Source organism: Juglans regia, chromosome 10 (genome assembly GCF_001411555.2).
Source record: "Juglans regia cultivar Chandler chromosome 10, Walnut 2.0, whole genome shotgun sequence".
Taxonomy (NCBI): Eukaryota; Viridiplantae; Streptophyta; class Magnoliopsida; order Fagales; family Juglandaceae; genus Juglans; species Juglans regia.
The window spans coordinates 22,773,769-22,798,790 of record NC_049910.1 but is presented as its reverse complement, the minus strand read 5'-3'; the positions used below and the strand labels follow the sequence as shown (position 1 = coordinate 22,798,790).

Sequence of the window (25,022 nt, the reverse complement as noted above, 5' to 3'; positions counted from 1 at the left end):
AGACATTGTAGTCTTTTGGTTCTAGAAAAGCTCTCTTCAACTCCTAAAATGCCCCCAACCCTAATCCTCATATGTTTTTTCTCACCTCGGATAATAAAGCTTTAATCATTGAAATTATCCTTTAAAAGCACAATGGCATTTTGGTTGTTTCTCGAGCGAGTAGGAGCATTTCAATGACAAACAAACAGAAGAAACTAAAATCCCTCGAAAATCACGTACAACTTCACATACTCTAATACGCATGATCCGTTCGTTGCTCTTTTATTTCTAGTATAAATAAAATACAAGCATATGCATGCAGCACGCAGCGAGTGAACTTACATTTTCAGTCAATCATTCGAAATGGCTTTGAAACTAACAAATTTGGCAACTCAGCTGTTGTTTCTAGCCACATTGCTCGTCCCAACAGCTTTATGCCATGCCAACCAGACTGTGGCATCGGATCCAGAATCAAACCTAGACGCATGGATTGCGCTAAACATGAAAGAGTACGAGGATGCTTCAAAGCACACCCTATTCAACAACGCCCTAATCTCATCCCTTAGCAAAGCTCCAATGAAGATCATCAAGGTCAGAAAAGATGGTGCTGGAGATTTCAAGACGGTGACCGACGCCGTTGAGAGCATTCCGTCAGGAAATACAGACCGAGTGATTATATATATTGCTGGCGGTAATTACAAAGAAAAGGTAGTCGTCGATAGGTCGAAGCCCTTCGTGACGTTCTATGGGAAACCGGGCAATATGCCTACCATAACGTATGACGGTACAGCAAAGAAATACGGAACCTGGGAAAGCGCCTGTAACGCCCCGTCCCCGAGGGTCCGGAGAGTTAACTCATATAACCTGATAATTAACTCAAACAAGGCTAGAGTACTTCCAAACTCAAGGATATATATATTTTCCCAAACCTCAAATCAAATGTAAATACTTCCATTAAATAAACCATATAGACTCATCTATCAAATTTTCAATCCATCAACTCAAATAAAATCAACTCTTCTTCATGTCTCAAATAACAAATTAGAAATAATGAAACATTAACATAAGTCTCCATAAACCGTCTAAATCCACTGAAGCAACTTAAGAAACATAAATAACTTCCAACATTAACATTAATACCACGAAATACCCAACAACCATTCACTGTTAATCTTCTCCATAAACTCTAATATTGATCCTTAGCTGAACCATCAATGTCATCTGAAATATTATGGAGATAAGGGGGGTGAGTTATCAACAACTCAGTAAGCAGAGAACATATACCAGTGTATAAACATGAGCATTTATAGAAATCAGAATGCAGAACAAAACATTTTCATTTTCAGAGTGCGGAAGCAGAACATGTTATTAAAATATCAGAGTGAAGATTTAGAAATAATTTCATTCAAAATATTCTTTGGCATAACATAAAAGATCATCATCATCATCAGAACATCATATCAGAACAGAGGCCATGTATAATCCCCGTGGTAGGGTTGTGCATCTGCGGATAGCCAAGCAGAACATAAAACACTCTGTCACCAAGGTGTGCACTCAAAACAGAGACCACAACTATAACTCGTGGCAGGGCCGTATCCACTATTATTACCCGTGGTTGGGCCGTATCCACTATTATAACCCGTGGTTGGGCCGTATCCACTATTATTACCCGTGGTTGGGCCGTATGCCATGCCACTATTATCACCCGTGGCAGGGCCGTAACTGAACAGAACAGAAACAGAATCAAATTCAGAATCAGAGAGTCATGCCAAAGGTTTTCAGAAATCACGTCTTTTCCAAACAGTGTACTGAACAAAATTTTTCGGAACAGAACAAAATCATATCACCACATAATTTATGCACAAATTTCATATTCGCTCTCATTTTCAAAGTTCAGAAATAGAATATAAAAAATAAGCTCATGTTTACACCAGTCATGATAGGAAATACGTTATTCTTAAACAGAATCTCATGAGTAATGCAGAACAAATATCTGAGGTTGTTTTCAAATTTCTTTTCATAGCAGAACATGCACATTTTCCAAAAAGGACCTCAGTTCATTTTATTTAATGCAAAGTCTAGCATAGGAACCCCGCTTACCTGGACTTCTTAGCTTTTTAGAAATTTCCTCAAAATGTCGATAATTAACAATCGTCACCTATCAAATAATCAAGTAATTCCCATAAATTTTCAATCAATAACGTATTTCGGTATTTAAGCCTAAACTTATAAAATAACCTATTTAATTCCATAAAACCCTCAAAAGCCCAAAATATAACATCCCTTCCTAAAATTGGCAATGTCCATTCAATAACTTCAGCTAAAAATCTCTAAAAGTCTAACTTATTTACTATTGACGTGTAATCATAAAATCTAATATCAGCTAATATAATTATACCAAAATATTTTAAATTATATAGCGATCATATAATAAACTAAGTCATTGTAACAAATACAACACTTCCAATTATTCCTTTGAAAGAAATAACAATTTTAAAGCATTTATGAAACATTTTTTTTTTCTAACATAATAAAAGACTTATCTGTATCAAAAACCCTTCGTAAATTTCAACCCAACCTAGCCGAAAAATAAAACCCATTTTAGAAACAAAATACATTCAAATTCTATTGGCTTAAGGGCAAAATGGTAATCTCGTAAAAGTCTTCCCCTACCCACTAACTTACGTAACTGTAGTATTTATAACCATAAATTCCGACCGAAACTCACGAGTGAGGGACGACGTGCGACAGGAGCTCCCGTGAGGGAAGGAGATCGTGGAGGACCAGAGTTGTTGTGGGCGGAGGCTGTCCCGACGGCAGCGCACTGAAAGAGAGAGGGAGGAAGAGAGATTAGCGGGAGAGAGACAGAGAGAGAGAAACGAGAGAGAGACGGAGAGGCAAGTTGAGTTCGGGGGGGCAGCTTACCGAGTGGAGAGTGACGAACTTGGATGGAATGCAGCGGCCAACGATACACGCTGTGCGGCGGCGCTCGGTTGGTTTGCGTCGAACAGCAACAAATAGAAAATGAAAAACAAAGATACTCTGTTTTCGGAGACAAAAACAGAGGTTCCTTCAATGGCTTGAACGATGGTTTAGGGCGGCACGCGACGGCAGCGTTGAGGCTGATTCGTGGGGTGCTGCTACGGGTAAGACGCTGGCGGCAGCGACTGGATCGTGATGTGGAAAAGTTTGGCAGTGAGACTACCCTTCGGTGGTGGTTTTGCAGTTCTCGTGGGGCTCGGGCAGCGGTTATAGCCTGGTGGTAAGCAAGGCTGCGGTGTTGCTGGGGCGGCGTCGCGGTACGCGGATAAGCTTTGGGGTGCTGCACGACTCGGGGTGCGAGGAACCGAGGGGATGGAGGCTGAGGAGGAAAAACTGGGCTATGGTTCCGCGTGGGAAGGCAGCGGCGCGAGCCTTCTTCGTATGAATAAAAATAGACGATTGAACATGAAAAGAAAACCCTAGATGAAATCCAAACGGACGCGGGACGTGCATGAGGGACGTGTGTGTGCAAGCATGCCGTGAACGAAAGCGTGCGTGTATTAAAAGAAAACAAAATCGCTACTCAAAATTGTAAATTAAGAACTTAAATAAACAATCAAGTTATAAAAAAAATAAATAAATAAGTAAAAATCTAAAGTCCAACTATACCAATATTGGATCCGGGTGTTACAGCGCCACTGTGGCCATTGAGTCTGACAACTTCATGGCAGTCAATATTATCTTTGTGGTGCGTTTTTGCTTTTCTTTTCTTTTATTTTCTTAGCAAATATTATAAAACGTTTGTTTATAATACTATCTGTTTTGTGGATGGTGTTTACAGAATTCATCTCCAAAGCCAGATCCCAGAAAATCCGATGGACAGGCAGTGGCATTGAGGATATCAGGGGACATGGCAGCATTCTACAGTTGCAAGTTCATAGGATTCCAAGACACCTTGTGTGATGACCGGGGTAGGCATTTGTTTCAGAGCTGCTACATCGAAGGGAGTGTTGATTTCATATTTGGAAATGGAAAATCCCTCTATAGGGTAAGCTGCAAAAAATACCAAGCCATCCATATTTCTAGAGTAGCCTGCTAATAATTTCTCATCTTATATATGTATGTATTAAGTTAAGAATGTATAAATATGCAGGACACCACCATAAAATCGGTTGCAGAGAATTTGGGTGTGATCGCAGCACAAGATATGAATGGCCAATCAGGGGACAGCGGGTTTGTATTCGTCCATTGCAAGATACAGGGGACTGGCGATATGTACCTTGGTCGAGCATGGAAGGAGACATCTCGGGTTGTGTTTGCCTATACATACATGGGCAGTAACATCAATAGTGGCGGTTGGATGAAGTCTCAGCACCAAAAGTAGGCATCCAATTACCCATCAATAGTGCAGTTTTCTTCAACATTTTCTTCGTGTTATTAATTCACAAAGGTATGGCGTATTAACATGATTGCATGATACATTGTAGGAATGTGTTTTATGGAGAGTACCAATGCTCGGGCCCAGGGTCAAGTGCCTCCAACCGCAAATTTGGAAAGACTCTTTCTGACGATCAAGTAAAGCCCTTCTTGAGCACCACTTTCATCGGAGGAAGTCAATGGCTTGTCCCAATTCCAAAGATTGGTTAAAAACTCATTACAATTTGCCAAATGGATAACGGCAACTTTTCTCTAACTGGATATAAACATCCAATACATTCATGTACAGTTGCATTTAATTTTCTCCTTTTTCTAACATTATATTTACATTATTTATATCAGTATAAAGAGATAAATTCCATAATTACTATGATGTGATGCATGTATAGTATATTATATAAATATATTTTGTAAAATCCCAGTCCCGCACGGGTCGGAGAGTTACCTCCTAACACTTAAACTCATCTTTCAACAATATAAAAAAAATACTCCAAATTCTCAATATCATATAGAAAATTTGATTAAATCTAATTTCCTCAATATAACCAATTTTCCAAAATGCCAAGTCATTATAACACAATAAAACTTCTTAATAAAAATCGACAATACTCATAAAAACTTCTTATGCTTGAACCACTACACTTAAATCATCTCACCCAATGCCTCATAATCTTGATCCTCAGCTGAACCATCATAATATCTGAAAAATATTGTGGAGATAAGGGATGAGTTATCAACAACTCAGTAAGCAGAGAGCATATACTAGCATGATAACATGAGCAGTTATAACGTTCGATATGCAGAACAAAACATTTTCTTTCAAAATGCATAAACAACATTTTTACTTTCGGAATACATAAACAAAACTTGATACAAAACATCAGAGCGAAATTTTCAGAAAAACAAACTTATTCTCAAAAAGAAAATTCTTTGGCATTTCCAAACTGAAACATTATATTCATGTCATCTCATAGCATCACATCGGGACAAATACCATGTTTAACCCCCGTGGTAGGGTTATAAACCACCATTATACCCGTGGCTGGGCCGTATACCATGTTTCACCCCCGTGGTAGGGTTGTAAACCACCATTATACCCGTGGCTGGGCCGTATTCCATGTTTCACTTCCATGGTAGGGTTATAAACTACCATTATACCCGTGGCTGGGCCGTATTCCATGTTTCACCCCCGTGGTAGGGTTATAAACCACCATTATACCCGTGGCTGGGCCGTATACCATGTTTCACCCCCGTGGTAGGGTTGTAAACCACCATTATACCCGTGGCTGGGCCGTATTCCATGTTTCACTTCCATGGTAGGGTTATAAACTACCATTATACCCGTGGCTGGGCCGTATTCCATGTTTCACCCCCGTGGTAGGGTTATAAACCACCATTATACCCGTGGCTGGCCCTTAACAGAAACAGAACGGAACATCATCGGAAACAGATCACATTCAGATACAGAATCAGAACTTCATGCCAAGGTTTTCAGATAACACATCATATCAAAACAAAATACTAAATCGCCTCAGATCATTTCACATGTTCGAAATAAACAGAAACAAAACATCAATAGCAAAAATTTTAGATTTTCATATTCGCTCTTTTTGCATAATTCAGAAACAAATGCGCAAAATCAGCTCATGTCTACACCAGTCATGACAGAAAATACTTTCTCTTATATAGAATTTATGCATATGCAGAACAAACATTTGAGGTTGTTTTCAGATTTATTTTCAGAAACAAATATGCATATTTTTCAAAGTCAACCTCTTTTCATTTCTTTTATGCAAAATCTAGTATATGAACCCCGCTTACCTGGACTTCTTAAGTACTATTCTGAATCTTTCCACAATCATGCTAAATGAATGTCAATCGTCACCTATACAAAACACTAAGCGTTACTAAATTTCTAAAAGGACTTGCTAAAACTCTCCGTTTACTTAAAATTCATACTACGGAAATAGTTTTGACAACTATCTAGTTATCAGAAATCTAATAATTATATTATCATTAAAAAAAATAGTCTTAAAATATTATAAAATAATTTTATCAAATATGGCAAAACAACTCAGATTCATTTCAAAAATTAGCTTAATCATATTTAAAACTCATATCTTTATAAACTATTATAAACACGATAATTTAATACTGCCAACATATAATGTAGTAGGAGATTCATAACTTTCTTAAGAATTAGAAATTCATAAAATATTATGAATCATATCTAATTTAAAAACCTAAGGACTTGTATCATATAATTGGCTCAGTGTTTAAAAAAACAGATTAAGTACTTCTAATTTACAACTTAATAATATACTTATATCAAATTCAAATAATAAAACAAGTTGGAAACTCATTTAATAAAATTGAAAAAATCTTTTTATTTACAATTGAAAGTAATATAATTATACTTAAAACAATCTCTTCAACATGCTTTCCAAATGCTATACGACAAGGGATTAACATAATATAATTTAAATAATTGCTTTATACAATCTTATGCTAAAACACAGCCTTCACAAAAAAGTATAATAGATAGACAATGACCCCAAAATAGAACCTGCCAAATAACAGGGATATTTTAGGAAACATGATAAACTGCATGGGTAGATTTATGGGAATAAAACGTAACCCTACCATGCGATGGAGCCAAGCTCAACGTGAGGTAAAACTCGCGACAACGAATTGGAGCGGCAATGGGTGGATGTTGACAGTGGCGGAACTGGGTGTGGCGGCAGGGCACAAAGAGAGGGAGAGTGTGAGAGAAAGACATGAGAGAGAGAGAAAGAGAGAGATCACGCCATAACAGGAAAAGAAAAACACTCATCGAGGGAGAGCAGGGAACACGTGAAGGTGCAGGGGCTGGGCTGGCGAGAAACAATCACGGCAGACTCCTCCGTGGCAAGCGGTGGAGTTCAGAGTGAGGGAGAGAGCATGAAGACCATGCCGACAGGGAGTAGTCGAGAGGGGTGAAGGTGCTGCGATGGTGGCTCACGACGACTCCAGGTTGTGGCATTGCTATGTTTTATGGGCTTAAACCAGAGCAATTTCTGTCTCTGCTTCCCACGAATGTTGGTGATGGTTGGTTGGGCGCGACGGAGCTTCGTTGCCTTGGGGTTCTCGATGCAAGGTTGAGGCGGCGGAAAGGACTGATGAAGGCTTGAGTGCACGTTGAGGTGGCTTGTCTATTGCTTCCTGAACGTAAAGGGCAGCGGTGCAAAAATTGCTGCTTGTTGCCGACTGTTGAACTGCGCATAGCAATTGGTTCCTATATGAGGACACGAAGGTGCCGGGCCGTGGAGGCTGTCCCGTAGTGGTTGGATGGTGGCGTTTCTAGGTGCCTTGCGACGTGATGCGGAGAAGTTAGATAGATAAAGAGAGAGGGCGTGAAGGCAGCGACAACTATGCTAGCCTACACACAAGAGGGAGAGAGATAAAAGGATGGGATGAAGGAGAGCAGTTGAGAGAGATTAGGACATGGGTAACTGGGAGGGAGAAACCATTGGCGGAAGAGAGAAGAGAGAAGAGAGGAAGAAGAAATTAAGAAATAAAAAAAAAAATAAAAGAACCAAGAAGATAAAATGATAGTAATAACAAATAAATAAATTAAATATAAATAACTAAAATAAGAGTTGAGTGGTTTTTCCTTAGCGTCAGAGCTTCTTTATGGTCGTGTGATAACATTTGGTCTGGGTGTTACATATTTATGTACTAATATTATGGCTAACCAAATTACATATCTCAAAATCCATAATAAACCCAAAAGTTATATATATTTTGTTTGCACTACTAAACACTTATAACCCCGTCAATTATCAAAGTATTAGTCACTAATTAGCCAAAACATAAAAATAAATAAAAGAAACAAACAAATAAGCTTTTGTAACACCCTGTCCCTCTAAGTTAGAAAAGTTAGAGAACCAAATACTACTAAGCTCAAAACATCATGTTCATGAACCAGGGATGAAGAATTCCATACATTTATAATTTGAGTACTTTTGTGACGCCCCCAACCTCCGCTTGAGATAGAATGGAGACTTAGAGCGTCGGGACATACAATACAAGGTTACATACTCCCGTTGTAACACCCCGTATTTTAGTGTATTTTTAATTGAAAGATTATTTGTTATTAATTTAAAATTTTATTCTCTTATTTTAAAATTGGTTGGATTTTTAGTGGGTTTATTTTTATGATTTTAATTTTGTGAAAATTATTCTGAAGTGCTTTCTTATAATTTTGGGTTTAATTATTTATTTTCATTTTAATCATTACGTCTGAATTATTTTATTTTACTTGCTGTTTTATAATCGTTTCCGTTGGATCATTTTTGTGACCCAAAATGTGGGAATTGGACCTCATTTCTTTCCCTACATTTTCTCTTTCCTCTTTTCTTTTTCTTCTTTTCTTCTTTTCCATTCTTTCTTTTTCTTTTTCTACCCCTGCTTCCCGCGCACCGCAACCCCCCCTCCCTCTCTCTTCTTCCCCAGCCCGCCGCCGTGAGCCGGCGGTGACCGATACCGCCCCTCCCTCTCACCTCACCTTCGATCGGCGACCACCTCCCTGTAATTTCAGCCCTCCTCGCGCCGCTGTTAGCCCCCACCACACCAAGCCGCGGCACTCCTTGCGCTGCCATCGCACCGCCTCCAGCCACCATCTTCTCACCACATCATCCTTGACCTCCTAGCAACCCTTTGGATCCAACCCCAACTCCGATCTGTCACCGGTGAAGCACTTCCAATGCACGGGCCCAGGGTCAAGTGCCTCCAATCGTAAATTTGGAAAGATTCTTTCTGACGATGAAGTACAGCCCTTGAGCACAACTTTTATCAGAGGAAGTCAATGGCTTGTCCCAATTCCAAAGATTGGTTAAAAACTCATTACAATTTGCCAAATGCATAACGGCAACTTTTCTCTAACTGGATATAAACATCCAATACATTCATACTATAACAGATGACACCACACATCAAGCCAAAGATCAAGCGACAAAGAATTAGCCAGAAATCAAGCTTGTAACAACCCCAAAATCACACAATTTATTTTTGTAGATCTTACCTTTTCTTGCTATAATTTTCTAAAATAAATTTGTGATGCCCCCAACCTCCGCTTGGGATAGAACGGAGACTTAGAGCGTCGGGACATACAACACATGATTACATACTCTCGTACGTGACAGTTATTATGCAATGCATCCGAGTATGCAACTAGAAGTATGCAATAATCGCAACGGAAATAAATGTGAAAGTATAACTTATGCCATAATAACTAAAAACATCACAATTCATTAGTTATAAATCAAGTTCAAAGTACCAAATGTAACATAATCTCAGTACAACTAAGGGTTAAAGTCCAATCATCCGCTTTATGCATTCTAAAGCATGAAAGGCTTGTGCTATAAACATCAGGATTAAATCCAATCTCCTCTCAAGGTCTGGCATCTCCTCAATCAATCGGATCCAACGCTCCATCTACCTCGCCCTCCCTGAGACCTAACACAATTTCTATCATTCTACTCATCCCACAAGGGATGAGATTTACTCAAAATCTCAGTAAGTTAAACAACCAACGTGCATAGAGATAAATTAAGCATGAATAATGATAAATATGCAATACATGAAATGCAAAAAAATCATGTCTCTCATCCAGTTTCCTTAACATTTTCAGAGAAATGGAGACACACGTTTTCATTCAATGAACATTTTTACTTCCATAAAAATTATTAAAAATTCATATAACATCATAACGTGTGGTAACATCACAGTTCTCCATATGCACTATGAATGTCTGCCAGTGTCCGTAGTACAACTCATTTTAAGACTATGTTGTCTATATACTCATTCTCAATGCATTGATAAATATAACATAACATCATAACGTGTACACCTACCGACATTAGGTGTCATAACATATTAACTTCGACCCATTGTTCTTTAAAAAGAACCAATTTGAAGCATGTTAACTGTTTTTTGTCAACCTAGAAGTTACCACTCCATTCTTAAACACTCTAGAGTGGACAGAGGAGTTCCACTAGGATAATTTCTCATCCTAGCCTTTGGGGTCGTGACAAAAGTTATTTTCATACTATGCTTAAAAAATATTTTTCAAGACATGTGCATATGTAGAGCTTTCATGCAAAACTGACATTTATAGATGCAATATGCAAAAATGTTGAAAAATATCACATGTCATGTAAATATGCACTCAATGTATCATATAATATGATTTTTTATGCTAAAAAATGATAATTGAAATATGAATGAAATATTTATCAATAATTTATGAATAATCTATCAAGGTATAAGTTAGAGGCCAACCTACAAACTTCCTGAGTAATTTGAGAAAATGTCATGGTTGCTGAAATCAAGTGCGTACTAAGTTAGGATTAATAATACTATGGATGAGGTTCATAAACAAAGGCTTCAAAAATTGGTAATTACAAAAATACCCCTAGTCTTTTAAAAATTGCCGCTAAGGCCCTAATTTTTCACTAATTGCAAAAGAACTCCAAATTTAACGAAACTTCATGGACTTCATATTTTTGGCATTCTAAAACCATATATACCATTAGAGTTATAAAAAACAAAGTGAAACTTGCTCAAACAGTCCCAACCCGTGGCATGCACTCTAGTTGATGCCTAAGTGTGTCTTCAACTATTGATCCCTATGAAGGCTAATTCGTGTATAATCAAGCTCATCCCAACACTTAATCATGGCTAAGAAATCCTTAATCTCCAATTTATTCAAAAACGATACATGCTTGATGATCAAAACAATACAGATTTAAAGCCTATCATGGCATGCTTTTAATCAAGAATTAAACCTTTCATAATTATTCTAAGACAATGATAAATCATATCAAATCATAATTGAGACATGTCATAACTAAATTTTCACTTAAAATCATTTAAACATACAAACCATCCTTCAATGACCCGGTTTTGAACTAAGCATGATAATCTTCTCAGAACTCAACCAAAACTCATACCAACACTTGAAAAAAAAGTTTGACATGAAAACTAAGATCAAGAGCAAGAAGACTTACAAATTTCATGGCCTTCTAAGCACTCAAGACAACCTTGCTCAAGAACACTCAAGAACTCACCAAAACTCACTCGGTTTCACTCTATTGCACTCTAAAGGGGAGAAGTACTCTCAATACTCAAGAGGAAGCTTGGAGCTGAGGTGTGGAGGAAATGAAGAAGTTAGGAAGGTATTTATAGGCTTCAAGAGGGGAGGAGACGTTGGCTTTGGTGCAATGTGATTGAGTGAAGTGGACGGTGCACAAGTCTGAAATTTTTCGAGGTTGCTTCCATGGGCTTATGTCACCTTGTGCTGGGGCAATAGTGGCTTAAAACCACCATGATTTCCACCTTACTATGGCTAGAATGGTCCTATAGAGGTGTCCAGGTTGTGGGGGATGGTTCAGATGACAAAAAGTCAAGCAAACCACCCATGCAAACCGGTGAATTCAAGTGGTTTTCACTTGGTAGATTTGAGCTTCGGTTTTGGTTTTGGGTGGGAAAATCTGTGATGACCCGAGTTTGTCTAGACATGGCCCATAAAATTCATTCTAGGTTGCCATAGCATTTTAGGAGCCTTAGTTACTTTGAAAGGCCTTAGAGTCTTTGATTTAGAACTTGAGCCCAAGAGGAGAGTGACCTTAGATTACCTTGTAATTTTTGGCTCTATTTAGAAACCTAGGCCCAATGGCTTTAGGCCCCTTACCCAAATCTTAGTCACTAGTGCCATGTGTCATGTAAGTGTTACACTAGGAATCTAGACTTGTTAGTGGGATAAGGGGGAGAGAGAAGTGTAGGAAAGCACCAAGAAGAGGCTTGCACGCCTACCCTAGAGGCATTGCCACTTGTCAACTTGCTAGAAACCTTCTAGATGAATCAAGGGACAAAAGGAACCTAGGAAGACTAAGGGATTTTCGGCTAGCCCATCTTCCCACGCACCAAGACCCTTGTCTTTCCCAAAATTCGAGTTCCAAGGTAGATTTCTTGGGAAGGGAAGTCTAGGGAAGAGCAATAGAGCTTTTCTAGAAAATCGACATGGGAAACCGAAGGGGGGTACAAAGGATTTCAAATTTGGTCAGTTCTTGCCAAGTGTCAAGCATGCACTAAGCTTCTAGAAGAATAGATGAAGTGACTTTTGTTTCAAGGACAAATATACACTTAGGGTTTCGGCTAACACACTTCCAAGCACCCCATTCACTTGTCACTTGTCACTTAGATTATTTTTAGACCAATGGCACATGAAAAGTCACCTAGGGAAGGAGCACTGGGAAGATGAAGCATCAACTTGGGAAAAGGAAGAAGGAGGGGAAGGCTAGAGCTATGGTACATGCCCAATCCCACTTGTCATCCATGCCAAAGGTTACTTGTTGGGAAAAGGAAGAGGCATGAGATACCCTTAAAGAGATATTCACTTGCTTAAGGAAAGGAAAGACGTAAATGGGAAAGAAGGGGATTTCGACCAAGGAAGGAGAAACCCGACACGCCACCCCCAAGATGTCCCTTCCCAATGCAATCCAAGTGGGGAATTCTAAGAGTCATTCTCGGCAATAGAGAAAGGGGAAGAAGAAACCTATGCCACTTGTCATCCATGGAAGGATTTTGGAAGCAACTAAAAAGGGAAGTGAGGAGTCTATTATAAAAAGGAAGGGGTACATGCCTATGGGTTTTTCCCTCGCCATTTTTCAGAATTTGCATGAACTCTCACTCTCTCCACACAATTCTCACATGTTCATTTGAAGGTTCTCTCACTTTCCCGTATTTTCTTTCCAACCAAACAAGGAGGATCCTTTCAAGAGAGAGGATTTCGGCATCATCAAGGATAGACAAGGTAAGGATATGTTTTCTCTAAGTTTTCCACACACATGTCACTTTCTCAACCAGAACACACACACTTTCTACCCGATTTCTTGGAAAATGATTTAGGGTTTTTAAGAAACCCTTGAAGCCGAATAATGGGGGGGAGTTCATCCTCCATGTTTTCGACCACCACATGTATTTTTATTTTACATTGGCTTTGTTTTACTTCATGAGTGAAATGAATAGGTTTTAACCCTAAAACCCTAGAAGCGGAATGGTTTAAGATCAAGTGATGCCCTAGAAATCCTCACACACTCAAGAATACGAAATAGGATTTTTAGTTACACTTTCTAATGTAGTATGTTCAAATTTACAATTTGCTAGTATTTCTTTACGCAGAATTTTTTAAGTATACACTCAACTTACTCTTGGTTAATACTTTCATATATTTGTGTAAATCCTTTCATTGTTGTGTTTGCTTTGTTTGCCATCTCTTGATTGTTTGTGTGAATATGCTAATATTATCTTGAGTTAATCTATGGTCGGAATTATATGCTTCATATTTGTGATGAAAATGCCATGAAATACACCTATGAGTTTTGGTTTTCACTTGATTAAGGTTGATGGTTTATGCAACATGATATTTCGGTTTGAATATGCCTTGGAAGTTTTAGACCTTAGTTAAAACCTATGATTTCATGTTTTGTGTCACTATGCTTTGATTTCTATATTATATGCTTGAAGTTGGGAAGATGTTTAAGTGACGATTCTTCATGATTTAGTGCCTATATGTTTCGGCCTAAGCAAGGTCTCATGATTCCATGTATGTGTTTTGATATCTAATGTGGTTTATGTTATCATGCTATGAAATGAACATGTTATGCTTGGTTATTTCATGCATAGCATTTTACATGTCATATGTCAAGTATAAGTATGCATGTTATAAGTCTCATATCAAATGCATTTGGGGGAAAATGTTTTCAAAGAAAGTTTTTTCAAAAAAAGTATTTTCAAATGAAGTGTTTTCAAAGAAAATGGTTTAAAATTTTTATCACAGCCCTAAGTGCTAGGGTGGGGGAATGTCCTAGTGGAACTTCTCGGTCCACTCTGTAGTGCTTAAGAATAGAGTGGTAACCCCTGGGTCAACAAAGTATTGTCGACGAGCCTCGAATGAATTCTTTTCAAAGGATGCCGGAGTGAGGAAGCGCCTAACGCTAGTGGGTGCATAAGGCATGTAACCCGATGAAGTAAGGTCGAGTTAATATGAATATCATTTTATGACATATTCATCATGATGTACAGACCGTTGATGGTGTGGTAACTAGCAAGAACACGCGGTGTTAAGGGAAACCATGTTGTGTCCAACCTCTGAACAAAAATAAGAGCTTATGTGATAAGGATCACTCGATGCAAATCTTGTGATATGTTCTGTTAAGGCAAGTTTTGATTAAGATCATGTGATTAAGAAAAGTTCATAAGTTTTTTTTTTTTCTGAAAAGTTAAGTTTTGTTACAAGTCAAGTTCTGAACAAGTGCATAAGTCAAGTACATGTCCATGCACGCATTTCATGATATACCTCTTATATGCTTGTGTTAAATGTGGTATGTTGTGTGATTACTTGCTGAGATTTCTTCTAATCTCATTATGATAGTTTCCACTACCATTCCCTAACCAGAATGGTAGAAGTTGTCATAGGTGTAGTAAACAACGACTATGACCAAGAGGAAAAGAATGGCACCTTCTCCTACAGAGAGGATTGTGCCTAAGATGGTTGTAAGTCGGCTTGAGCCCTCCATCCAGGAGCGACTTGAGGCCATCGACCGGTAGATCTCTAGTATACTTGAGTTTATTGCAGAATTCAAACGACGTAACAACCGAGACAAAGATAAGACCTTAGAAAAGGGTGTGAAGCCCGAACCCTCTTCAAGAGAACGAGAACCTTAAGTTAGTTTGTGGAAGAAAAAGAAAAAAGAGAAAAACTATTGGCCACCGCGAGCTTCGATGCCACCACTTCCATTTGGAGAAATGTTAACGGTGATTACGATGGTGTCTCCACTTTAGAAGGTCATGAGAATGCAACCAAAAGGCTAAACCACAACTCCATCCTCGTCGACCTTGCCGCGCCACCTCCCACTGCCACCAACAACGGCTTAACATTCAACCATTTTTCTGTTGAGTATGCCACGAGCCAAGATCTACTGGGATTTAGACATTGCGTTTGGATATAAATGGCGACAATGTTGCCTCAAAAGCAAGCAGAGGATATGTTCTCTCATCCGAGACTGCTATCAAGAATATTGCTTCAGGATGGCCGTCACTATCTAGCCACTTGATTTCCATACTGGTTGGAGTTACTACATCTCAATTCCTTCTTGGATTTTCCTCTCCGAATCAAGAGGTTCAAATCCTGTGGTGTTTTACAGGATTGAAGTTGGTATACAATCGCCAGAAGGGATCACCACTATCCGAGGGATATTAAGAAGATTTAACGATTTTTTAAAGTTTTTTTCTGAAGTCAAGAAGGCATTTCCTTCAAAATATCTACCTCCAGCTGTTCCAAAGAAGATGTTGAAAATAAAAAGCCGAACTCTGTTGGAAGAGAGAATGTGTTTCTCGAAGGATTGGATGGAGAAACTATTTTCAGACATTGATGTATCAAGGAGTGCTCCACTAGCGACCCTTCTTGAGCTAGAAGCCGCTGCGAGGTCTTCATTCTATGATGAGAACCAGCAAACACCAGATGTTAATTCTTCAACCAGTGGTGTGCTTCAGGATGGGGAAGATCTTCACACGATGAGTTGTGTTGATATTGAAGCTGAAGCAAGCTCTGGGTTACAAGTGGTTGGAACAATGATTAGTGCACCTCAATCGTTTCCAATATTGACACTTAGGGATGTTTTGAGGTGGGAAGGAATAAATCTGCTAAAAATCTGGAAGTACCATTGCATAAAGAAACAAATCTTGTGGCCATTTGATAGAGGAAAGGGAAAGGATGTGGAAGAAAGGTTGTGTGCCAGGTTAACTTTTGTTTTCTCGACACTTGGGACCAAGGTATTTGTAGAAGGACGGATTGATGAAGGTGGCAACTTGCAGTGGTCATACCATGGTTGGTCATTTAATGGATGTGGATCAAGTGTTGCAAAGACGGTTGCTGCCAAGGGATACAAAAAGGGTGGTTCAGCAATTATCTTCAATTCTCATGTTGCTATATATGTTGTTTTAGCCAATAGCAAGAACGGGATAAGCTTCCAGTCACTATTTGGGTTATCTTTCAGACATTGCCAGGAGAGTTGCATCAATATCACAACCTTGAGGACAAGGTTCTTTAAAGGGAGGGAATTTGTTATGATCCCCAATTGAACAACCGCACTGTTTTGAAGGCCAAGAAAGGTAGCTAAACTACAAGTCGTCTGTATCTTGTTGTTTAGAATAATAAGAGTTGCAATCTGTTATTTACATTCTATTTACATTCCACGTGTTGCATTTTCAATAGTTCTGCTAGTCATGGGCTACCTCCATATGTAAGCCAGAAATGGAACCGAGAAGGAGCTGGAAATTATCTTTGAAACAGTTTGTATTTTCATTTGGGAGGAATTGGGGACCTAGAATACCCAAAGCCGTAGCCATTATCATCATCTTCTTTGTTTTTGATTCTCTTTTATTGTCTATGTTATTATTCCTTTAACTGGGTTCATTACACTAAAACAACTCAATGGGTTTCTAAAATCAACTAAAACCGAGTGGGTCAAGTTAAGGTTTTTACCTTTGGGTAAATCCTTCCCAAAATATGAAAATGGTGAAGAGGAAGGTAGATTCAGCTTAGGAAACAGAGGGTACACGAAACCCTTAGCTGGAAGTCCAAAACCGAACATCAATAATTAACAAGAGAAACCCACTTCATTAAACTATGACTAAGTTTTGAAATACACAAGGGAGAGGGTTGAGGATGCTCTTAACTTACTATTTCCCTCTTGAGAAGGAGGAAAAATGGAAGCTTGGCTTGAGATTGGAAGAGAAATGGATTGGGAGAGAAGGGTTTGTACTCACACGGTGAGGGCTGGAAGAATTTTCTTCCTTTCCTTGTTCTAGACGTCGGTGGATTCAAGAGGAAAAGGATTTGTTCCTTCTCGTGTAAGCTGGCGTATAAGGGAGAAAAAGAAATTTAATTGTCTTATTGAGGAAGCTACGGTTTCAAGGAGAAGAAAAGTCAAAGGGATTTAGTTGCTTATCTTAGAAAGGAAGATGAGATTTTATTCCATTCTTAGGTGTTGACCGACGGGTAGGAATAGGATGCTTTAGGATTAGTTTTGTCTTTTTCTTCTCTCCTTTTGTATGGCTTTCACCGTAAGCTTGAGGAGGGACAAGGACTTTTTTGGTCTGTGTTTCCTCCTTCCATAACAAGGAAGCAAGTGGTTGGTAGAGATCTATCCACCTCAAAGATACTTTTCACCTACCAATCCAATGGTAGAGAATAATTGGGCCATTTCCTAAATAAATAAAATTAAAGGGCTTAAGGGAAAATATTTCAAAGTCTTAAAAATAATACCCTTGTTTTATTTTAATAAATCATATTTTTAAAATAAAGCATATTCATCTCAAAATAAAATAATTGAAAGTAATAAAAATCTTTATCTCAAAATATTTAACTTAAGGAATTAATAAAATGACGTAAGGACCTACGTAGTAGGACTCGGGTATTACATCAAGTGTCCAAAGCGTTTAAGTCATGTTGTTGCCCTCTTCCATAGCTTGTATCAAATGAATCAAAACTGGATCTTCTCCTTCAAGCCCATCTTGAATCTTTGGCTCTTGCTAGACTCGTTCCAAGTGGATTGCACCAATCCTTGTATGCCTCATTGATCTTCTTAGCTCTTGACCTTGAAATTAGCCCATTTGGAACTTGCAAATGATTTTTAAGACTAGGTCTATCTTGATGACCATCAAACTCCTACTCCCAAAATAATTAATTATGAACACTAGTAAGTCTCAAAATAAACCTCAACCTTCCAAAAATACCCAATCGACAAAGCAAAACAAAATTATTGAATAAAATGCTTAGATAACCAAAGTATTCTCTTTGTACTTATTCCACTATGCTCACATACCCTTATACATGATTTCTAGTCTTGATCCCCAGGTGTACCAACAAAATTATTTGAAAAATGTTATTACACTAGAATTACCTATTTTAATACCTCAAGACCGAAAATTCTCATAACCCCAAAAATACCATCACTTCCCAAATTCCTCAATATCCGCTTAATATCTTCGACTAAGATATTAAATTTTAACTTATTTACTATTGAAATCAAAGTATAAAATTTAATACTATATAATATAATATAATAAAAGTAATATACTTTAAAACCCTAATTATCTTCTATAACAATATTTATACTTAAAACCAAGCCTTCACATAGTAAATTAAAAAAAAACCAAGCCCAACGTATAACCATGGGTATTTTGGGAAATATTCATATAATGCATGGGTTCAAAATAAAATAAAATTTTGCACTTACAAATCACTTCAAAAATTCATATTTTCGAAAAATAATATTACTAATAATATAATTCAAATTCAAAGCACTTTCAAGTGGGCAAGACGTTGGAACAACCTAAGAGCTTTCAATGAGTTTAGGATTATTCAAATAAGGATAATGATGTGGTTTGAGAGTAATTCGGATTAGAGTCCAAAACGCGCTAACAGACAGCATGGATATACTTTAGTATTTTAATCATACTAGTCCGCTCCAATATGGGATTGATGTGATTCCTGATGTGTTGGAAAACTATCTTAAAGGGCTACAAAATTGTCTATAATAAGGTTTTCCAAATTCGAACTCCTAAAACACGTACATGGCTACCAAGTTGAGTCCTAAAATTTAGGTGATTTTGTGTGCGGGAATATGAAAACATTAGGGTTTCTTTCCTACCCTATTTAAGCATATCATTAGCACGAAATTGATGAGTTTTTCAGAAGGGAATTTCTGTGGAGTTTTTTATTTCAGAAGTTGCGGCTTGCGAGGGATGACACTGCAGACTGTAAGGAGCATTTTCAGTGTTCATTTTCTTCTATTCTTATCTCAGAAAAATTATGGTGAATTCGTTTACGTTAAATTTTATTTTTAGCATGATCTAAATTTTCTCTATTCTAGGAAATCGATTTCACCTAATCCCTTACTATGCTTTACTCATCTAACTAATTGAATTTAATTCTCTCTGCTTGTTAGCAAATCTCCACAAACATCCAAAAATCTCTTTCGATAAGCAATTGGAAATTATTCTTGTTCATTATTTTACACAAGAGTATGAAAATTAATAAAGTAAGAAAGCAATAAGATCAATAATTTTAATACTACATAGGTTCATACAAGTCTTTGGATCTCTATAATTACCTATGCCAAAATATCTCTGATCTATCCTATAATTCCCTCTTCCGACAGCAAATCACAAGATTAAAATCATCTAATTAATAGACAGTTAATTAGAAGCAAAAAGCTCAGAATAAATCAGACAAACATAGAAGATAATTATTTCAATTTAACACAGAAAAACAAACATAGTTTGGAACTAGATTACATCATTTTTCTAAAATAAAGATATTTTAGTTCATGTTAAAAATTAAATTCAACATGAATGAATTCAACATAATTTTTCTGAGAGAAGAACCAAAGAAAATGAACACTGAAAATACTTCTCACAATCCGCAGTTTCGTCCCTCACAAGCCGCAGCATCTGAAATGAAAAACTCCAAAGAAATGCCTCTCTAAAAAACTCCCCAAATTTCGTGTTAATGATATGCTTAAATAGGGTAGGAAAGAAACCCTAATGTCTTCATATTCCCGCACACAAAATTGCCTAAATTGTAGGACTCAACTTGGCAGCCACTTAAGTGCTTCAGGATTTTGTATTTGGAAAATATTATTAGAGACAACTTTGTAGCCCTTTAAGATAGATTTCCAAATCATCAAGAATCGCATCAATCCAATATTGGAACAGAAAGTTATGATTAAAATACTAAAGTGTGTCCATGCTATCTGTAGCGCATTTTGGACTCTGATCCGAATTACTCCCAAACTCCATCATTATCCTTATTTCAAGAATCCTATGCTCATTGAAAGCTTTTAGGTTGTTCCAACGTCTTGCCCACTTGAAAGTCCTTTGAATTCGAATGGGTTTGAACTTGCACTTTTACAAACTCCGAAATTAAACATAAAAATTTACTCAGGAGTATCCCAAAGTAAATAGATGCTCAATTCAAGAATACACATTAATTCCAAAGATTTCTATTAATATTTTAGCATTTTAGTCCAATAATAGGGTATTTAGACTAAACTTTAAAGTTAATAAGTGATAAAATATAAGAAATTATGCAAGTCATCAAACACCCCCAAACTTAAAACTTTGTTTGTCCTATAAAAAAAAGAAAAAAAAAGTAAAAATAAAAGACCACTATAGACTATCAACTTGACCCCATATAGAAGTTTCATCATTCACCAAGCCAAGATCTGAATTAGATTTAATCTCTAGTGTCTTGCTCTTTTAACATCAAAGATAAAAAGAAAATCAATAAACAATTTAGCAATTTGTCAAGCAAGAGTTAAGCATTTATTTCAACCTAAAGCTAAGACCTTGAGTGTGTGTGTGTGTGTGATATACCCAATTCAACTCCAAACCACACTTGCAAACTCAGATAAAAGTAGAACAACTAAAACCTGAAGAATTCTCTCAAAACTTAACCCCATAAGTCCAATTTTCAGAAATCCTCTCCACTAATGTAGTCAAACAAAAATCAGAGATCAGAAGGTCTTTAATCATGTTGTAATGACAAGCCACAAAGTGAGGGCTAGGAAAGAAATAGATATGGAAAATCAATGCAAACTGGGAAAAGACTTGGTGGAAAGAACAATAAAAGAGATATCCACATGATTCAAACCATAACTATTTCTCGACTATATGCTCATACTAATGACAATATTGTTGTTGTAATCAATGAAGTAATACCAAGTACACCATTAACAAAATCTGAAGTGATTTGCACATCACTTTTTAAGTTTTCTCTATTTTTTCTGTCATGATGGATAAATCACCTTTGAGCAAAAGACAAACCCAGCAATAATACTTTTTTTTTTTTTCAGCCTCCCATATTTTTCGTTTAGCCACTTCAATTCTTGTAGCCTTTTCAAATCTTCAACCACTTCAACCCTTTTTTTTCTTCTTCTTTCTTCGTTCACCTTTTTTTTTTCACATGCTTTGATCACATAAAGCGTAATTTCCTTTGAACTAACTTTCTCTTTAAATGTAGATTTCCAATAAAGTATTATCTCAAACTATAAAGATAAATTCATGGTCTTTCAGGCTTAGAACGAGAATGGTTTATGTAGTTAAAAAAAACAAATAAATGCTTATGTAAAATAAGGCTCAAAGGGGTTGACTATGGGAATACATCATGCAATGATGAAAAAAATAACTATGTGCTCAATTTTGTTCAAGGTCAAAGATTTAAATCAAAGTATCCACAAAACTCAACCTGACATAAAAGAAATTTTTGAAAATTTTTCTCAATCCTATCCTCAATCACAAACTTCAGAGTCATAGAGAATTCAATCATACTCAAATACATGCTTGGAAAGAGAATCCAACAACTCAAGACTTATAAAATCATAAAAAAATAAATAGCAAACAAGAAGACCAAATGACTATAGGAGTTTAGACCCCCAAACTTAAACTGAACAATGTCCTCATTGTAATGCAAAAATGAGAAAGATTGAAGAAAAGAAAAGAACTTCCCTAGTTTCATGGTGATCAGCCGTAGTTTGTAATTTTCAGCTCTTTATTCATACTAAATAAACCTGCATCAAAATCCAAATTATTCAAAAAAATAAAAATAAAAAAATAAAAGAATGTTCTATGGGCTGTGTAACGCCCTAATGGAAGGCCCAAACCACATGGCCTATACTTCAAAAGGACTAGTCAATGATACAATTGGAGCCCCATTGGAACCTTATAAAGAGCAAGAACTTCTCCTTCCCAAGCAATGTAGGATCCCATACACCACCTACCCTTATCCATATCATATGGGGTATCACAATCTACCCCCCTTAAATTCCCAACGTCCTCGTCGGGCCTGTCCATTGTAGGTGGCATGGCTCAAGTCCCACATTTCTGGTTGGGATAGTCTCTGATACCATTTGTAACGCCCCAATGGAAGGCCCAAACCACATGGCCTATACTCCAAAAGGACTAGTCAATGATACAATTGGAGCCCTATTGGAACATTATAAAGAGCAAGAACTTCTCTTTCCCAAGCAATGTGGGATCCCATACACCACCTTATTCATATCATATGGGGTATCACAATCTACCCCCCTTAAATTCCCGACGTCCTTGTCGGGCCTGTCCATTGTAGGTAGCATAGCTGAAGTCCCACATTTATCGCTGGGATAGTCTCTGATACCATTTGTAACGCCCCAATGGAAGTCCCAAACCACATGGCCTATACTCCAAAAGGACTAGTCAACGATACAATTGGAGCCCCATTGGAACCTTATAAAGAGCAAGAACTTCTCCTTCCCAAGCAATGTGGGATCTCATACACCACCTACCCTTATCCATATCATATGGGGTATCACAGGCTGCCTCCCATAAGCGCTTATTTTAAAGTCTATAGTCAGACTTTTCAATCTTCCTCAATCAGGATCTCCAAGAGGAATAAGTGCAGAATTCCTCTCCACTTCATTGCTAAGTGATGTATCATGCTGCAAGACTTGTTCTAGGTGATCAGGTGGTGCATCTTCTTGAAAGGCTTCTTCTACACATTGCTTAATTACATCTACCCTAAAACAAGTGCTTGCCTCTTCTAGAATTCTCATGGCTTGGTAGATGTTGAACATAACATCTTCCTTGTTCACTCTCAATGTTAACTCACCCTTTTGAACATAATTTAAAGCCCTTTCCGTTGCCAAGAATTAGTGGGACTTTTTCATCTTCCTTCATATCCAACACCACAAAATCAGCAGGAAAAATAAAAATAAATTTATCCACCTTTACCAATACGTCTTCTATGGCTCCACGTGAATACTTGATGGATCGATCTGCTAGTTGCAAAGAAATGAATGTTTGTTTTATCTCTCCAAGTCCCAATTTTCTGCAAACAGAAAGTGGCATAAGATTAATGCTAGCACCAAGATCACATAAAACTTTATTAAAAAATAAATTTCCAATAGTGCAAGGCAAAGTGAAACTCCCTGGATCTTTTAACTTTTGAGGTAATTTCTTTTGAAGAATAGCACTGCATTATTCAGAAAGTTTCACTGTTTCAAACTTCTCCAACCTTCTCTTTTTAGAGATGATGTCCTTCAAGAATTTGACATAATTTGGCATTTGTTCCCAGGCATCTGCAAAAGGAATATCTATGTGAATTTTCTTTAAGATATCCATAAACTTAGAAAATTGCTTATCTAACTTTTGTTTTTGAAAATGTTGAGGATAAGGAAGTGGAGTAGAGAGAATAGGAGGATTGTCAGGAAATGAAATTGCCGGAAGCATGTCAGTCTCTCTTAGTGCATCATCCACAATCTCCTTTTCTTCTACTTTATTATTGCTTTGACCATTGTTTGCAGCTATAGGGGTGGAATTTGTTTCCTTTTATGGTGACCTCTCAAGTTCTCTTCCACTCCTAAGTGTGATGGCCTTGCATTGTTCCCTTGGATTCACTTCTATGTTGTTAGGAAAAGTTTCTCTTTGTTGGGCATTGATAGTTGTGGCTAGTTGCCCAATTTGTACTTCAATATTCTTTATAGCAGCTCCCATGTTACTATAATGAGTCTCGATGTTGTCCAACCTTGAATCAGTCTTTTTAAACCTTGCATTTGTCTCCTCAACAAAGGAAACCATGGCATCCTCAAGTGACATATTTTTTTGCTTGGTTGACTATCAAATCCTGGATGAGGTTGCAACACATTTTTTGTATTCCCATAAGACAAATTCTCATGATTTTGAAGCCCTAGATGGTAATAATTTGGCATAAGATTACCACAATAATTGTAGTTCCGATAGTGTAATGTATTGAACTTGTTCTTGACTCCTTTCATTGCTTGGAACTATCATACTTGTAGCTGCAACATATTTTGCACTTTGTGGTATCTTTTGGGTTGTCAAAGCTGAAATCTGATGGGATAGAGTAGCAACTTGAACTGAAAGGGCTGCTAACGGCTCCAATTTGTGAATCCCAAGAACTTTCATAGTCATAGTTCTTTCAGTTGGCCATTGATAGTTGTTTGAGGCCATCTCTTCCAAAAGATAAGTAGCACCTTCAGCTGTCTTTGACATCAAAGTTCCACCAAAAGTGGCATCAACTATGGTTCGAGTTTGCCCATTTAACCCATTATAGAACATCTGAGCTTGCAACCAATTCGGCAATCATGTTGAGGGCAGCGTCGAATCAAATCTTTATACCTTTCCCATGCTTCATAGAGTGACCCGAAATCATTTTGCTTGAATTGACCAATCTCACTCCTAAGTTGGTCTGTTTTAACAGGTGGAAAGAATTTAGCAAGAAACTTTTCAGCCATATCCTGCCAACTAATGATGCTTCCCAGCTGTAGAGATTGTAGCCAACCTCTTGCCTTGTCCCTCAAAGAGAAAGGAAATAATCTCAGTCTAATGGTGTCTTCAGTAACACCATTAATCTTTACTGTGTCACAAATCTCCAAAACTGTATCGCCCCATTCCCGGAGGTCTGGAGAGTTAACTCTTAATACCTCAAATTAACTTAAATAGTACAACTATAAAATCCAAAA

At 37.5% G+C, this 25,022-nt stretch overlaps 1 protein-coding gene and 1 non-coding gene across 2 annotated transcripts; both read left to right on the top strand.

The window, feature by feature from the left end:
• Positions 1-342: 342 nt before the first annotated feature.
• On the top strand, positions 343-4,608 carry LOC108999064 (putative pectinesterase 63). Its single transcript, XM_035695195.1, has 5 exons — positions 343-809; positions 3,655-3,709; positions 3,803-4,009; positions 4,115-4,341; positions 4,449-4,608. The coding sequence occupies exons 1-5, from the start codon at positions 343-345 to the stop codon at positions 4,606-4,608; spliced, it is 1,116 nt and encodes a 371-aa protein (XP_035551088.1).
• A 20,031-nt stretch (positions 4,609-24,639) lies between these two features.
• On the top strand, positions 24,640-24,746 carry LOC118349785. Its single transcript, XR_004802700.1, has one exon. It is a non-coding gene; the product is annotated as a small nucleolar RNA R71 (small nucleolar RNA).
• The last annotated feature ends 276 nt before the right edge of the window (positions 24,747-25,022 follow it).